This window comes from Apis laboriosa, unplaced genomic scaffold (assembly GCF_014066325.1).
Source record: "Apis laboriosa isolate Shangri-la unplaced genomic scaffold, ASM1406632v1 scaffold39_cov144, whole genome shotgun sequence".
Taxonomy (NCBI): domain Eukaryota; kingdom Metazoa; phylum Arthropoda; class Insecta; order Hymenoptera; family Apidae; genus Apis; species Apis laboriosa.
In genome coordinates this window covers 1,044,947-1,063,893 of record NW_025223140.1, presented here as the reverse complement: position 1 = coordinate 1,063,893, position 18,947 = coordinate 1,044,947, and the positions used below count along the sequence as shown (strand labels likewise).

General features: G+C 23.3%; 1 protein-coding gene across 4 annotated transcripts in view; it reads left to right on the top strand.

Moving 5' to 3' along the window:
• Positions 1-18,947, top strand: part of LOC122715602 (poly(rC)-binding protein 3) — a 242,109-nt gene that overhangs the window by 189,463 nt on the left and 33,699 nt on the right. For 3 of the 4 annotated variants that reach the window (XM_043937902.1, XM_043937900.1, XM_043937899.1), the window contains 3 exons: positions 455-511; positions 8,197-8,580; positions 12,811-13,215. In XM_043937902.1, the coding sequence (XP_043793837.1) occupies positions 455-511; positions 8,197-8,580; positions 12,811-13,215 (846 nt within the window). The remainder of the gene's footprint in view (positions 1-454; positions 512-8,196; positions 8,581-12,810; positions 13,216-18,947) is intronic. The other variant, XM_043937901.1, reaches the window with a different exon arrangement.

The following is an 18,947-nucleotide window of genomic DNA, read 5'->3' as shown; positions in this document are numbered from 1 at the left end:
AAAAAATAAAAATATTAGTATTTACAAGAACAGAAATCAATATGTATTGAATTCTTTTTCTCAATATTTCTACACACTTAAAATCCTAATTACAATTAAAATTTTCATCCAAATTATTTTAATGAATTTTAATTTTAATTTCTAAAATCATATGAATTTTTCTCAATAAGAGGAAAAAAAAATATTTTGTAATTGAAATAATTGGTTTCTGAAGAAATTATAAGTATGATAATATTTCGAAAAATCAATTTCTTGACTCAACCGTTATATATAAAGTCCAAAATGATTATTTGATAGCTAGAAACCAACTGGTATTTACGATCAATTCCTTGCAACACTGTAACTCAGGAAGGATAGCGATTCGAGCTCATACTTTGAACTTTATAGCTCTAACCGTCGTAAAAGTTATGGTTTACATCGATTCTAACGGTGTTTTGTATTTTGTCTGTTGCAGGAGGTCGGAAGCATCATTGGAAAGAAAGGAGAGATCGTCAAAAGGTTCCGTGAAGAGGTAATTAAATCTATTTTATTTTTATTAAATTAGAATAAATATTATTTCGATAATATTTAATATCGATAAATAAAATTTATTTAAAAAAAAAAGAAAATTTGTTATCTAATCAATAATCATTCAAATTGATTACATTATGATTGTAAAAATAAGCATTCAAAATAAGAATTTTTATAAAATCAAAAACTCTTCGAACATTTTTTTTACAACATTGTATTCAAAGATTTATTACTTAATTATATTGATAATTTAATGAATAAATATTATATTAATAATTTAATATTTAAATATTTTTCACGATTTTAGTATTTATGATAAAAAGAGTGTTAATTATTAATCAACGAATTTTCTAAAATAGTTTTATCTGTATCTATATAAATTTTTATATATAAAAATCATTTCTCTTTTTCAAGATATGGAAAATATTCGTTAAAAATAATATTCTACAAATCAATATAAATTTTCGTTAGAGTAATTATTATGAAACAATAGTTCATAGTAATAATCAGAAAGTAATAAAATAGATATTTAATTACAATAACAAAAATAACTGATGCAAAAATATTAAATTATATATATATATTAGGAAAAATTCATACCATCCTTTTATTTTTTTAATTGAAAATTAATAATTAGTTTTCGACGAATTTTAATTTAAAAAAAAAGTACTTTTAAATTATTAAAAAATTTTGAAATCGTCACTAATATATTAATATTAATAACTGATAGAATACTCAAATCAATAATCACGATATCTGCGTGTAATTAATGAAACATTAATACGGTGCTGCCATCTGATATATGTGAAATTATTTTTTGAAATGTTAACTTATTTTTTAATCTTTTTCTACTTATTTCGATTATCATAATGTATACACATGAATTAATAATAAATAAATATATATATATATCTTTTTGTATAATAATACAGATAATTAATTATTATTATTATTATTATCTTTTTTATCATAATTATACAATGAAATATACGATTTATTTAAAAAATACATAATTTTCTTATTTTTTTATAAAGAAAAAAATATACATATATTTTAAATATCTATTTTTCATTCATTTAAAATACTATATCATTTAATGAGGATAATCAAGAATAAATAAAATATGATCTTATATAAAAAGCAAATGGCGCTTATTCTGAAGATTATATTGTATATACTCGTTATATGAATTTTTTATACAATAAATAAACATCACGCATAAACTGAGCGACAAACAACTTATGACTCAGCTTAATATTTATGATCTGAACACGTTTTGGACGATATTCAAGATCTATTAGACTTCTCCTTGCGTGTTGATTAATATGCTAACACGTTGATTTGGAATAATAAATGTTTGATGATGATACACATGCCATACATATAGAAGTTACACATAATTAGATTTCTATAAATTATTTTTTTATTAATTTTTCATTTCAATATTTAAACATTCTATATAGAAATATAGAATATAGAAATATATAGAAATTACATATGATTTAAATTTCTGTGAAACTCTTTTTCTTTTTTATACATATATATATTTTACATATTAATAAATTTATAAAATTTTAGAATTTTTTCTTTTTTTCTTTTTTTTTTTTTTTTTAGAATTAAAAATAGAATAAAAATAGAATTTTTTTAAACAAAAATTTCAAGAATTGTAATAGATATCAAGTTGGTTTCAAGAAATATATTTATAGAATGAACATGTTAGTAGATTGACATTTTGTATACTGTTACGTCATTTTGCATACTAAATCTACTTGTGGTACATGAGTTCAATGGATGTATATTAAATGAACAGATGTATGATACATTTATGAAAGTTCAAGCCTGAAAATATTTATATATTCAAATTTGGCTTGTCAATGAATTGTAGAACACATTTCTCATTGTTTCTATATTTGATTTAAACTAATGACATATTAGAACATCATGCAATTTGTACTGTTGTGAAATATTTTATTTTTATAATAAAAAATTGTAATAAAGTATAATAATAAATTATTTCTACAAATAAGTATTCAAAACATGTTCAATTTCTTTATATATATAACTTTACAATATTTTTTTAAATTTTTATCTCTTTTTTATTTCAATTTTTCAGTTTTGTTTATACTATGTATCGTATTACATTCAATATTAGTAACATGATATTGTTGACTGAGCTGAGTAAAAAAGCATTTAATGGCAGAACTTACGTCAGCAAATTTAAAATAAAAAATAATATAAAGTATAATAATAGTATCTTTTTAAAATTACAATCTGTGGTAATCTAATTCAAAGAATTCTAATCTATTTTTCATAAAATCATTCAAAAAATTTTGACTTTATTTTTTTATCTATCTAATTTTACTTTTTATTATTAAATTTAATAAACATCTAGTGCAATGAAAAATAAATAAATAAATATTGTATTATAGATTATTAAAATAAATCTATTATTTTGAAATGATTGAACAAAATTTTAGAGAATTATATGATCTTTAATATGTGAAATCATGATTGGGTTAATGAAGTTGTATGTAAAGAATTTTAATGATTTTAGAAGAATTTAGAGATTTGATTATTGAGAATTAGTAGAAAAAAATTCATATTTTTGATTTCTGTAAGAAATTTTGCAATAAAATTGTGATTTTTACCATTAGAAAGAGTTTTGTATAGAGAATTTTTATGAATTTTTATTTTTAGAATTTTAAGAAAAATTTTAGAATAAATTTTTAGAAATTTAATTTCTAAATATTTTCGAAAATTAAGGAAAAAATTTTTATTTGCAGTTTCTATGTTTTACAATAAATTATAAAGATAAATTTAATAAATTTTTATTATAATCTTCGAGAATTATTGAAAATTAATTAAAAAAATTCTGTTTGAATCAAAAATAAAAATAAGAAGATTTTCGCAAATTGCGGCTCGATTATTGAATAAAATTTTTTTATTGTAAAAATTATAAAAATTGATCTTTAAAAATTTTTGAAAAATTCTTACTCTTATTAATTATTTTTATCTTAAAAAAATATTAAAAAATGAATATCGCAGCATACAATATCCTACGCATAGATAGAAAGTGCAAATTTCTTTTGTGATCGATAAATCTTGAATAATCTACATTGAGTGACCAAACATCTAAAGTCCATGAATCACCAAGCTCATTCCACCGATAAGTTCAACGGAAACATTTATCATCGGTCACTTTCTGTTTCGAAGTTCGCAGGATATCTGACTTTTAGTTATCTGGAAACTAAGGTCATCCTTTCTACTCCGATTTTGATATATGCATCCAAAAACTGCACATTGGGCAAGTTTGCTTCAGTAGCAATTAGTTTTTGTCGGAAATTCGACGGCTCGATTTGTTACATGTTATAGGAAGAAACTCTTACCGAAATTTCGTTTCTTCATCGTATCTATTACTGTCGTGTATTTAAGCATTCTTGTAATTTATTTGAAAAAAATGTAATTTCAATATATTTATATTTAAATATTTTATTTTTATTTTTATTTAAAAATATATGTCGCAATAAAAATATATACTCGCAATAAAAAAATTTATATTGTTATCCAAAATATACATATATTTTTCATAAATATGTTAAATTATATGTAAAATAAATTAAAAGCAATAATGGAATTCAAATAATAGTTTTTTTTTATTATTAAAATATGAGAAAATCTAATTATAAGTTCTTCTAATTATGCACATTGTATTCAAAATTAGTTATCATTTTTTTAATTTATTTTTTGTATATAGTACTGTAAAAAATTTTATATGAAACATGGAGCTATGTGGAATATATCATTTAATAATTTAATTCTATTTAAATGATAATTCTCGTGATCAATTTTGAGAATTTTTTGTAATTCGAGTGATCACTTTCAGTAATATAACAATTTTCTTTAGTTTTCTTTTTTAGTATTTGTACAATTTTTAGATAGTTTAAGACAAAAAGATCACAGAAAATAAGATCAAATAAATCACCATTATATATTTTATATTAAAAAATCTTCGAATAAATGAAGTCTACCATTTTAATTTTCAAAATCAAAAAATTATATAGTACTATATAGTGTTCGATATAAGTATTCTCATATTACAAAAAATATTCTAAAACATGTCTCTTTTATTCAAATTTTTTATCGTGTTCTATCTTTTTAATCTTTGGATTATTGTATATCAAATTTTTCAATAATTTTTTTTTTTATGTTTGTATCTATCTCTTATAAAAAAAAAACTTGATTTTGCAATGTGTGAGATATAGTACACAAAGTTTAATTGAGCGTGACACACCGTGATGAAATGTGTTAAGGATCGGTTTTCACACTTCATTGATATCATATACATCGTTTATTGGCCATAAAATTTTTAAAAATTCAATAAAGGTATTCGATTGTACATTATTACCGTCCCAGAAAGGAATCTCTAAAATTATACGATTAAAAATATATAATGGATATTACAATCCATTAAAATTTATCTAAAATTATATTATTTTTTTTATGAATTAAAATTTATATTATATACACATAATAATAAATTAAAATATTCAAATCGTACTTTTAATTTATAAAAATTTATATTTTAAAATATTTTGAATAATTTCTTTATTTTTTCTTTTTAATATAAAATTTATCTTATGCTCAATTAATTTTTAATTACTTGAAATATTAAAAAATTTTAGTTTCTTTGTTAATCTTTTGATTATACATTGTTAAATTCCTGCACACTTTTATAAATATCTTTTATTTTTTTTTTTTTTTTACCAGCAGAGTATAATAGTAAAAGTAATCCAAGCATATCTAATTTGGTAACCAACAGAACGAATTGATCAGGTGGTACAACGTTAGGGTGGTATAACAAAGGGATTTTAAAATAGCCTTCAACGACCTACATTCATAGGTTGTTATATATTCGCTTAAAGAGCTTTTGTTATACGATAAATAAAAAAATATTTATTTATCATTTCATTTTAATAAAGAAGAAAAAATCTTCTCGAAAGACAAAGACATAAAAAAGATATTAAGTGATAAATAATTGTTTAATTCACATAGTCCAATGACTTTTGGCTTCGATCAATTTAGCGACGATTATGAAAATTAAATTAAAATTTTTAGATGAAATTTGGATTAAATAATTGAATTGCTTTTAACATAATCAAATTAGCCATTTAAACAAACAATTACGAAGATAAAATATATTTAAATAGATTTAAATGATAGGATTATTTTGACTCATTAATAAAAACTAATTAGATAAAATAAATAAAAATTAATTAATAAATTTACACTGGTATTTTTATTGGTATGGATCATTTTCGATTTATTTATCTTCGAAAATATTTTAAAAGATTTATTTATTTTGTTTTATCAATATATGAATAATTTTTGATCCATCAATATTCTATGAATATTTAAACAATATTCTTATTTTTGAAAATTAAAATTCTACCAAAATCACTTTAAATTATCTAAAATATTCTAAAAGTTATTTCAAATTTAAAATATTCTTTCGTTCTCCATAGAATAACATTTAAACAGAACAATAGAATTTAATCAATCATTTCCAGTTCGCATTCTGGAAAAGATCCACGTGTTTCATTCAACTTCTTCACAGGTAGCGTGATACATTTCGAACAATGACACAGTATTCAATAATTTAATTTCAACATCCATTGTCCTCGTAATCAACTAAGAACGTTGAGAGAAGAGAAAGAGAATCAACCTCTCTGTCAATTATTGAAAAATATGACAAACCTGGTCGTCGCAATTGTTATCATTCAAGATAACGACGTTGTATTGGTATGACTAAATTATAAATAATGTATGCGCTCAGTGGAAAAAGCGAACAGAATAGTTTAAAATTATAGATACGATAAATTTATTTTACTTTGTAATTAGAATTCGATGTAATAAACAAATGAGATTGAATTGAAGAATTAGACGATAAGTCGAAATATGATTTTATAAATAAAGAAGATTAGCTAAAAAAACTGCTTTAAATAAACTATTTATATTAATTATATTGATCTTTTAACATTATGATGATAACGTCAATAATTAATAAAATTAATTAATAATAATATTTTATAAAAATATACGAACATAATTAATATTTCAGAAATAGATAAATAAAAACAATAAATATCTTAAATGCCAATAATTCGTGTCACATGGCGCTAGTAATATGTTCTAAGTAGTTACTGTACCTTTTAACACTAATTAACAAACTATATTTTTATCGTGTTTGTAAAAACATATAAATAAATTAAATATTTAAGTGAAAAAGGAAAGATTAAAAATGTTTTAGAAATGCACATAAATAGATAAAAATAAAAACAATAAATAAGTATACATATTAGATCCAATATTGTAATGATAGTATTGATACAAAAATATTCAATTGTAAATATCGAAATTTTTAAATATTTAGTATTAATTATCGATACCAATTCTTTTTCATTTTTTAACATTGATCTATTGAATCAAAATTTTGGTATTTTACGAATCTTGATATTTAACAAAAATATCAATTGATATCTTTAATATTTTTTTTCTCTTTGAAAATCTCACAAATCAGGTTTTCAGCAGAACATTTATCACGAATAAACTAAATTACATATTTACAATTCAAATATGTATAAGTAATTTATATATATATGTATATATGTATATATGTAATTTTAATCTACTGATATATAAATTTGATATCGATATCTTATGAAGATATCAAATAAATATTATGTTTATGATTTCGTATCAAATTTATCAATATTTTCGAAGAAATATCTAAGAGGTATTCTTTCTTCAATTTCTTTTGATATTTTTGATATTAAAGAAAATCACGTTATTAATCATTTGTAGTATTAATGTCGTTTTCGTAAAATTTTTGTGAAAATAAAAAAAATTTATCTTATATAGATTATTTTTATTTTTCAATATTCACAATGTAATTTAATATTTTTTCTATTAATAGAAATTTTTCTTACAAATGAAATATTTAAAAAAATATAAATAAAAAAAGTTTACGAACAAATTATTATTAGTTTCAAAAAACAAAAAATTAATTTGAATTGTATTTTTGTATACTATACATACTATATATACTTCATATTCTTATTGCTAAATTCTATAAACACAATTATCAAATTTGTTTTACTCTTATGTTGCATAATATATCTACATACATATGGATATTTTGTGTTATTTTGCATATCGTGTGCATTCTGTACATTTTTGTACATTTAAATTTTCTATAAGTACATAAATTTCCACAATGTACTTATTATTATAAAATAAGATTATATTTAAGAAGGAACAGAATAAGCGAATTTAAAATTGATTCTATTGGATTATTCGAAAACATAATACTATATGTTAAATTTACTGTTCTGTTTCCAGTAATTTAAATATATTATAACGACTTGTCTCAATCGCTATAATGATTTACTTACCAAAATTTCTACTTATATATAATATTACAACTCGCAATATTACAATTACTAGTTTACAAAAATATTATGCGATCTCATATTAAGCACTTATTCGATACTTTCAGATTATAATTTTAAACAATCTATACAACATTATTTTAAATAACTTACGATCTTTGCACAATATGTTAAAATAATAAATCGTCGAATAAATCCTCTCCATCGAAATACTAAATTCCGTTTATTTTCTCCACAGTCTGGCGCGAAGATCAACATCTCCGACGGTTCGTGCCCGGAACGAATAGTGACGGTGACCGGGCCAACGAATTCGATCTTCAAAGCGTTCACCCTGATCTGCAAAAAGTTCGAGGAATGGTGTTCCCAGTTTCACGACATCCAGGGGAGCGGTGGCGTGCCCAGGCCGCCCATCACTCTTAGGCTGATCGTGCCCGCGTCCCAGTGCGGCTCCCTGATCGGCAAGGGAGGGTCCAAGATCAAGGAGATCCGCGAGGTGACCGGCGCCTCGATCCAGGTCGCCTCCGACATGCTGCCTAATTCGACGGAGCGTGCGGTCACCATATCGGGCACCAGCGAGGCCATCACGCAGTGCATATATCACATCTGCTGTGTTATGCTAGAGGTGCGTAAATAAGTGTTCCCGGGTTCACGAGTTCGAGCCGGTCAGGGTCGTTGCTTCAATATTATTTTCGTTGTTTGATCTCGTGTTGAAGCTTTGGGAAAACGGAGGAAACGGAGTGTCGAGTGATTTATTGAGCGTTGTCTTGAAAATTTTTCTCGTTACTTGTCTGCGAGATCATTTTTTGTTTACAAGTTAGGTTAAGTTAGTAGTAGACAATTATTTTATATAATAATTCGTTAATTCGTTTCGTGTTATTAAATCAATTTTGGAAATATTAAAAAATAAGAGAAATAGTAAGAAAAGTAGCATGGAAATATTCGTGTTGTGTAAGGATTATTAATAAATGCTATATAGAAATAAAATGCTATATTGTTGATTATTGGAAAATGTTTTTTTCGTAAATAGAAAAGTTAAAATTTGGAAGTCTTCTTCGATTAATATAACATATTTATCTCTTTTTTTATATTTGCAGTATTTTTGAAAAAAAAATGAAATTTTTAAAAAAAAAATTTTTTAATTTTTTAAAAGGAATGTTATGTATATTTTTTTATATTATATGAAAACGTTGCTAAAATGATTTCATTTATTACACAATGATTTTTAAAATTCTAAAAAATCAAAAATGAATATTTTGTAAATATACTTACAAGTATTTCTTTTTGACTGATGATTTATTTTTATTATCATTCACTGTCATGACATTTATTTTTTAATATTTAATTTTTACATCTGAATATTCATTTTTGTATTTACGTTTATATATTTGCATTTTCTTTTACTAAAGAACTATGCATTGCTTGAAAAAATTATTAAACTTATAAGATATTAAAATATTTTATAAAATAGGAAAAATAGAAGTAAATACTATGATAATAAATAATAATAAAAAATAAATCATATCGATTGAGTAAAATAAAAAAAAAATATTTGTAAACACATATGATATTCCTTATAAATTTTAAAAAATCACTATTTAGCATATGATGAAATCATCTTATCACATACTTTCGTATAACATACAAAAATATACGTATAATCATATAGTACATATAGTTATCTTTATTTCTTCAAAAATATTGTAAATATAAAAAAAAAATAAATATATTAATATGTTAATTGAATGAAACTATAAAACTTTTTACTTTTTCAATTGTTTTTTTTTTATACTTATTATTTACAAAAAAAAAGCTAACAAATAATAGCATAAATAATAATAATAGCATTTTAACATAATTTCAAAAATGTACAATCTCTAGTTTATTTTCCATTGATATTAGAAAGTTTAATTCAATAAAAAATAAAAAAAATTGAAATCATAACTTAAAAAAAAAAAAAAATACAAGAAACATCAAATAAAAAAAGAAGTGAAACTTTTAAGACAGTTTAATAAATGCACTTGATATAATAAATATCTTAATAATATATACAGGAATGTATAGAGTTTCCAACAAGAGATTAGATAAATTTAAATAAATTAGATTGTAATTTAAATTGAAAAAACATAAACAGCTTTCTCTAAGCTAAAACAGGAAATAATGAGGTAATTAAGATGGCAAAAATTAATCCTTTCTTGACCCTAATTGGTAGAAATTCGTGAACTCTACTACAGTTTATACTCTTGGCGATGTCACCCTGCTGAACTATATAGATTGTTATANAAATTCTATTTCAATTTTATATAATTATATTATGATAAAAGATATAATAAAAATTATAATAAAAATATTATATAAAAATATTATATATTATAATAAAAATATATAATTGAGGAATTTTATAAAAAAAAAGAATCCGTAAAATGAAAACTGAATTTAGTATATTGTATCTAAAATTTTAACGGAATGAATAAAATAATAATTACAATAAAAAAATTCTATATTTTAGACATATAATATTCATTAATAATTTATCAAGAAAAAATTTATAAATTTCATAAAAAAGTAGTAGTGTAAATTTAAAATGTTGATCACAGAAATAACAAGTTAACTTGATTTTCTCTTTTTTTGTCGAATTAAAATAGATTCTACGAGTTTTCATATTTAATTCTTATGACATAAAAATTAATGTTCGATAAAATATCTTAAAAAGATAGAAGTATAAAATTAATAAAAAGAAAGTAATCATGTTATTAATAATTGATTGATTCGTTATATAATATTTAAGTAATACTATTTCATTTTTAGATATGTAGATACATAAATATGTAATTTTTTGTTAGATAAAATAATTATCCAGTAAATATCATAAATATTATATTTATATCATATACAAAAACTCGTAGTTTCGTACGTTATAACAAAAAATTATATTCTATAAGTAAATCTCTTTATGAGAATTTTTATTGATTTTAAAATTTCAAAATATTTATTTATTTCATTTTTCTCGTAGATTTAAGTTATTGATAAGTCATGTTTATTTTTGATATTGTTTGAAGCACATCATAAACATAAAAACTTCTTTTTTTTTAAAAAGGTATATAATATATTCTATCTTTAATTATTATGAATAATATGTGAAAACTTCAAAGATCATATAAAAAAGATATAAAAGTATATAATATTTGGATAAGAAATTCTATATACTTGTCAATGTTATATTTAATTAAATAATAATTTTTTTAATTTTTTTGTATAAATTGTAAAAATATAAAAGGAGCATTAATATTTTAATATAATAATATAATATTTTATTATATTTTTAATGTGATAATAATTTTTAACACATGATATCATAAAATGAAATTAATTATTCAAATATTATATCTTTTTATAAACATTTAATTGACGGGAATTACAATAATATTATATATAAATATATTATATATAAAAAATATTATTATTATTATAAATTAAAAAATCACAATGAAAATGTGATGTTCAAAATCATAATGAATATATATGAGAAAATATGTCATGTATACTTCAACTCGCATCTGAAACAATATTTAAATTATCTATAGATATTCTCTGCTCAAAATATTTTCCCATCAGTTAAATATCAACCAAATGTAGGATGATTCATGAATTCTTGTCTGGTTTATGCTCAAAACTCATATTATAACAATCTTTGAATTATATTAAAATTTTATACAGAATTAAATGATTCATAAAGTATAACATGTTATAATTTTGCCATAATATGTAACATAATCATATTAATTAAACACAATCAGACAAGAACTTATCATTAATTATTTAATCATCGAGCAGGGTGACGTTTCTATATAGATCATAATTAGACAGCGGATATTTATGCTAATAAATAGATAATTTTTTTCATCCTTAAATTATTAGAGGTGTGCAAAATAATCCTGTGATTATAAAGTTCAAATTTTTATTAGGATGGAAAATTTGAAAAAAATTTCGATTTTAAAAACTGACTCGAGAATGACAATTTCATTTCGGATCGATTCGGAAATATTCGGATATGATCGGTATCCGATTATTCTCGAACTGATCCGAAGTTTTACGAATTGAATTCGAAATCCCAAGCAAATATAGATATATTATATAATACTTCGAATTTTCCTAATTTATCTGAATTTCATAATCTCGCGTTATCGCATACCTCTACTAAATATATTTTGTTCTTTTATACAGAAAATTGGTCTGGAAATTGGTGACATAAGAAAAAGAAAACAAAAATTCTAAATGCAAAAATAAATCTAAAAAATATGGAATAACATTTTTGATAAATCAAATTTGAAAATTCATATTATGTTATATATTCATTATATTATTTATTTATATATTATATATTATTTATTTTGTTATTTTGTTATTTTGCTTCTATATTCTTTATTTTATCTTCACTTTAAATATTATTATATTTTAACAAAAATTTATTCTATTATTATTCTCCAAAATCCATTTATATTTGAAAAATTTTCAAATTTTATTTTCTCGATAATTATTTTTTCAAATGAAAAGAAACATTATTTGCAATTTATTTTTGCACCTAGAATCATCTTTTCTCAATTATATATATATTCTTCAATTATATCACCAATTATACCAGATACACCCTGTATATTATACGCTTTCCTCCACATTCAAATTTCGCCATTCAAAATACGTGTAATAAACATCCGCGGTCTACATTTAACCAACTCCACCCCGAAAAAAACAGACTTGGGAGGAATCCCTCGCTAGGATCCCTCCTCAGCCTCAGTTCAGTAATGGGCCCGGATCGGTGTATTCGCACTCGTGCGTGTCTTGTTTTCTGTTTCAGTCCCCTCCCAAAGGTGCCACGATCCCTTATCGCCCCAAACCCCAAGTTGGTGGGCCAGTGATCCTGGCTGGTGGGCAAGCCTACACCATCCAGGGTAATTACGCGGTGCCCGCCCACTCGGACGTAAGTACAGTATTGCCATTGCCCGCGCCCGCTGCCGGGCCCACCCCGCCCTCGCTGAACACCCAAACTTTGACGACTTCGCCCTTCGCGGCCCACCCCTCATCCTCGGCCTTCGCCGCTTCTCACGGGCATCCGCTCCTATCCACGGCCCACCTTACAACACCCCATCATCCCCTCCACCCAAGCCCCTTACACGCCAGCGTGGCAGGCCTCGCCGACCCCCTGCTGAAGAGTGGACACTTGCAGGCAGCCCTCCCGCCCGCACACCTCGTGGCAGACGCCGTAAGTCTTTTGTTTTTCGTGATCCACCCCTCCTCCCGTTACCCTGAACAACAGAACCACCCCCCACCCCCACCCCAAAGCCAAGAGATACTACCACCAGACCCAAAAAAAAAAAAAAAAAAAAAAAAGAAAAAGATAAATACCGGTACACACACGTATTCATTCGAATTGATATTTTTTAATGCGTATACACGTACACACGTATATATATATTTTATTACACGTACACGTTGTACGGAGCAGCGCGAGCGGACCCGTTATTTGAATTATATACGTTTGTATATGGTTATACATCCTTTTTATAATCTGTATCCCTGATGTTCCTTAATCGGTCTTTTCAATATCGATAGATACCTAGATATTTGAAGATTTTTTTATCACTCTTTTTTTTTTTTTTATATCATCTATATTTCTGAGTATTATTATCTTGGACCTGTTTTCGGATTAAATACACGACAATGGTCGAGCGCGGTAATTGGTGGAAATATTTCGTGAAGCATTGGATGCGAAAGAGAGAGCTGGCGCGTTTATGGGCGATGGTGATAGTTGTAAGTGGTTCGTGAAATATTGTTTTTCTAAGTTAAAATTTTTTACTATTTCGATTTGTGGATCAAAACTGAAATTTTTATTCTAAGAATCTAATTCTGGATTTATTAATAAGCATTTAGGATTTTCTAAGGAAATTAATTGAACTTAATATATTATTTTGAAAAAATAAAAATTGCTAGATAGGATATTTTTTTTATTAAAAAAAGCAAAATAATTTTTATTTATTTTTTGTGATAGGAGCGGATTTCCAGTAAAAAATGTATTATTTTTCTTATTTTTTTTTTATTTCTAAAAATAATTATAAAATGAGATTAAATCCTAGTGTTCCATCATATGAAATATTAAATTTTTTTTTATATAATCCTTATGAAAAAAATTGTTTTTAAGTTTCTTAAAGTTGATATTCTTTTTATTTAGATATTTTTGCATATGACAATAAATAATTTTGTCATAATTTTTTTCAAAAGGAAAAATTTAAAGTTTTATAAATTTGAATTCTTTTCCCAGTTTTAAGTTTTATATTATAAAAACAAAATGAAATATCATATTTATTTAAAAAATTTTTTATTATCTTATCATAATTTGAAATTATTGAAATTGTTGAATAATTTGAAAGAAAAAAAAGTACGAATTATCTGGATATTTTTTACAATTTAAACATTAAAAGTTGTTAAACCGATTAAATATAACTCATGAAAGAAAAAACTTTTAAACAATGATAATAATTTTATCACTGATAATTTTCACTGATAATAATACAAAATTTCTTTTAATAATTCGAAAATCATAATTATTTTTAAATGATTAAAGTTGCATTTAATTTAAGGAAACAGTCATTAATGATTCATTCTTTCAATACAATCGAATATTGCATTAAAAAAAAATTAAATTGTATTAGCGATAGAGTTAAAATTACATTTATTTTGATTTTATTTAATATCAATTTCATGTAAAATTTATTTTATAGATTATTAGAATTTCAACGATTTTATCAACAAAATAATATATATGCATCATTTCAATCAATTTTCTTAATATAAATGCTTAAAACGATTAATAAAAGCATAAAATAAAAAATTTAAAATTTTCAAAAAAAAAAAACAAATTATATACAAATAAAATTTCAATATTTTTCTATCAAAGTTTGCAAAGAAGAAACTCTTATCATATCATATTTCTTATTATCACACTGTTTATCAAAAAGAATCTTAATTACAATAAGTCACAAATTCTTTCTTTATCTTTTTTAAAATTAATTTTCTATTTACGAATTCTTATCATATATTACATATATCGTTTATTATTATATTGCTACCATAACACATTTTTTTTAATAATTTTAAAATGAAGAATTTTTACTATTATACTATTACCGATAAAGATTTAAATTACATTAATTTTATAATCTCGAAATTTTTTAAACAAATGAAAAAATTCTTATCATATCACATTAATTTCTTACTCTTCTATCTTATTATTCAATGAAAAAGAAAAAAAACTATAGCAGATCACACATACGAATTTTAAAATTGTTTAAACAAAAGAAGAATTCTTATTATATTACATTTCTTACTATTATAAAAAAAACTATACTAGATTAAATTTAACAATTTTGAGATTTTTTTTTTGCTCAAATACGAGCCAGTTCTACGGTTCACAGCATACAATGCTTCATGGACGACGAGAAACAGCCAACTCGGAAACAGTCAATAGTACGCGGTTCGCTCGGTTACTATTCCAACCATTCGATATCCAATTTTCACCAAATGCCGTAGAATGTTTGCCCACGTGTACCGGAATGCTCCACTGTTGTATAGGCTACCTGGTCCCCATCCTAGAAAAGTCCACATACTCACAAGTCCACATACTCCAATCCACATGCATCGCCACCTTGAACACACCTTGGCTTTCTGCTCGACTCTTCTTCCCGTGTGCAGCTTCGAATCAATTTTCCTTCCAAAATGAAATTCAAGTTTATCTTCTTCTCTTTATCGAACTCCAGAACAGAAGGAAAGATACGATTAAAATATGTTGTTAAAAAAAATATAGCAAGAATTTGTGAAATGGAGAGAAAACGAGAAAATGTTGTTATAATTATAGAAATTAAAATGTGAAAATTAGAAATAAGAAAGATAAATGAGATGCATGAATCTCTGAATTTCTGATTTTTTTCTGTTACTTCAATCGTTAATTTTAATGAAATTCATAAATAATTTTTATAATCTTATGTTTATAATCTTATTCAAAGCAATTATAATTTATTAATTTATTGATTAATAATCACAATTGTATGTAATATTTTTCTTTGCATTTTATGAATTATTCTTATAAATTAATAAATATAATTTGTTATAGAACGAGTGATACAAACATGATGATGATTTTGATAAGCAAAAATACGTTGAAAGTGAAAAATAATATTTTATCGTTTGAGATGAAATTTTTCAAAAAAATCAAACTTGAAAACTTATCAAATATAAGTTCTTGAGTAAATAAGGATGGTATATCCGCGAGATGATTCTACGAGCAAAAATAAATCGAAAATATAAAATAAATTCGTTTTATTAAAATAAACAAATTTTATTTAAGATATATCTTATATCAAAATTTTTGTTCTTTCACAATAAATTTCTAATTAATAATGTATTACCCCTATAATAAAAAGTACAAATTCAGATATGCACGAATTTTTTTCTAATAAAAATATGGTTATTTTTTTATTTAAAATTGAAATTCATTATCCTAGTTATAATGATTCGTATTATTATTAAAAAATTATTGAGAAATTATTTTAGAGAATCGAATCTACAGATCGAAACTAATAAAAAAAATTAATTTCAGAAACGTCATCTTTGAGCCTTATTTATTAAGTTGTAAGCAATTAAAAGTTCGCATCAGATGAAGCATCAGAGAAGGAAAAAGAAAGTTAGATCGCTCTGTCTTCGTCGCACTACCTTTATTTTCGTTCCACATTATCTAATGCAAACTTAAATTATTTATAACTTAAATAAATAAGTCTCGACTGACTTTTTATGTCTGTTTTGACTTCTAGAATTGATTCTTCAATATTATCACGAATATATTTATATTTATTTATTTTATATTTTTATATTTATTTATTTGTTATAAGTTATTGGATCGATTGTTTTTTGATATATTAATTAATGTTTTTAATAGAAACATAAATTTTCTTCATTTGGTAAATATAATTTCTTGCACGATAAACAATAAATTAAACAATGGCGAAATTTAATATCACGAAACTATTCAGACATAATGGTTTACTCGCCATAATGAGTTATTGTATTCAGTTGATTTTATTGCCAGCGTACAATGTTATGTTATGAATATATATACATATAAAATCGTATAAATATGTAACTTGTTCGTTGTTCTAGTATTTTTGCGACGTTAATTTATTTTTTCGCCATTATTTATTATATCGTTTATTGCATAAAAGATTATGTGCATTAAATAAATGGAATTATGTTTCTATTAACAAGTATTTCAATATATTAAAGCACAATTAAATATATATCAATATATACATGTATATATAGAACGATAAGGTATCCAAATATTAATACAAATCATTATAATTTTTTTTATTATCAAAAATTAAAAAAACAATAAAAGAATTTTGAAAAATTGTCAAAAAATAAAATTATTCGATTAATAATAGTTAATAGTTCTTGAAAATAGTTTCAATAGTTTCTAACTCGTTCTAAAAGTTTCTAAATTCATATTTTTTTATAATTTATTACCAAACTTTTTATCAAAGCTAAATCTTGTATAGTAAATTACAAAAATTGAAAAATAAGATTACATTTTGTAATCATTCTTTTAGAAAAATGATAGAAATCTCTTAAAAAGTAAATAATTATATATACGTGCTATTTTTTTGTTCTGGAGTAGATGAAAGAATATCGAACATAATTGAAAAATATTGATAAAAATTGGTAAAAGGAACTCAAAGCTGCACTTCACGCCACTGTGTTTCTCCCAATCGCGTGACTTCACGAGAAACCGTCTCTCTAATTTCCACTTCTCTTATCTATCAAAATCTTTTATTTCAAAAATTTTTTTTTATCGATCGATTGAAAATCTATCTACAAATATAAGTATGTGAATCCATTTGAGAATATATTCTCATGAATCACTTTCGAGAATATTTTTTATTTCACGAGTGTATATCGCGTTAAAAACGTAACTTTCACTTTCAACGCAGTGTCCACTAACGAATAATGAATAGATAACTCTTTAGAACAATTCTTGAAAATTTTTAAGTACGGATATATTTAAATATAAAATTCTTAAGAATACTTACTTACGATAATAATTTTTCATTAGTATATGTTGCATTGAGAATGATTGTCATTGAACTCTCAATGCATATGTTCACTAAAATATTCTCAAGAGTTTTACTCTCACTGAGTATTCTTAGAATGCAAATAAAATTTGAGAGTAAAACTATCTCACTCTTAAGAATTGTACTGGAGAATATTTCTTAACACGTGGACATTGTAAATGAAAATTGGACAATTACTATCAATATATGTATTCACTTGAAAAAAATATTTGCAAAAGCAATTCTTGAGAATTTTATTTACATGTATTCACATCCTTAATTTTTTTTCACGCATTAATACAAGTATTGTCGATAAAATGCTGATCATATACAAGGTGAATATTTTCGTGAAACATCTTTTTTTAATTTTAGAAACTAAAACAAGTACAAAACAAAAATAAATACAAAACAAAAGTAAACAAATAAACTATAAAAAAATGAAACATTGATTAAGACTTATTTATTAAGTGATGAACAATTTAAGTTTGTTAGATGAAGTAAAATGGCAATAAAATGAGCTTTATCTAATATAAACCTAAATTTCTTATAACTCAATAAATAATTCAATAAGACAAATAACAATTACCTTAAAAAAAATTTTGCAAAGTTACTCATAAAATTGACTACAAATCTACATTGATAATAAAAACTAGCAGCTAAATGAATAAAAAGGGATAAATTCAACAGTAAAAACCATATATATATTATACTTTCATTTTTGTATGTATTCTATTTTTATTCTTTATTCGCCAATTTTTATTATTAATATAAATAATATAAATGTACACTTAATTTCACGAATAACTATATATACGATCAGTATCCATCATACAAA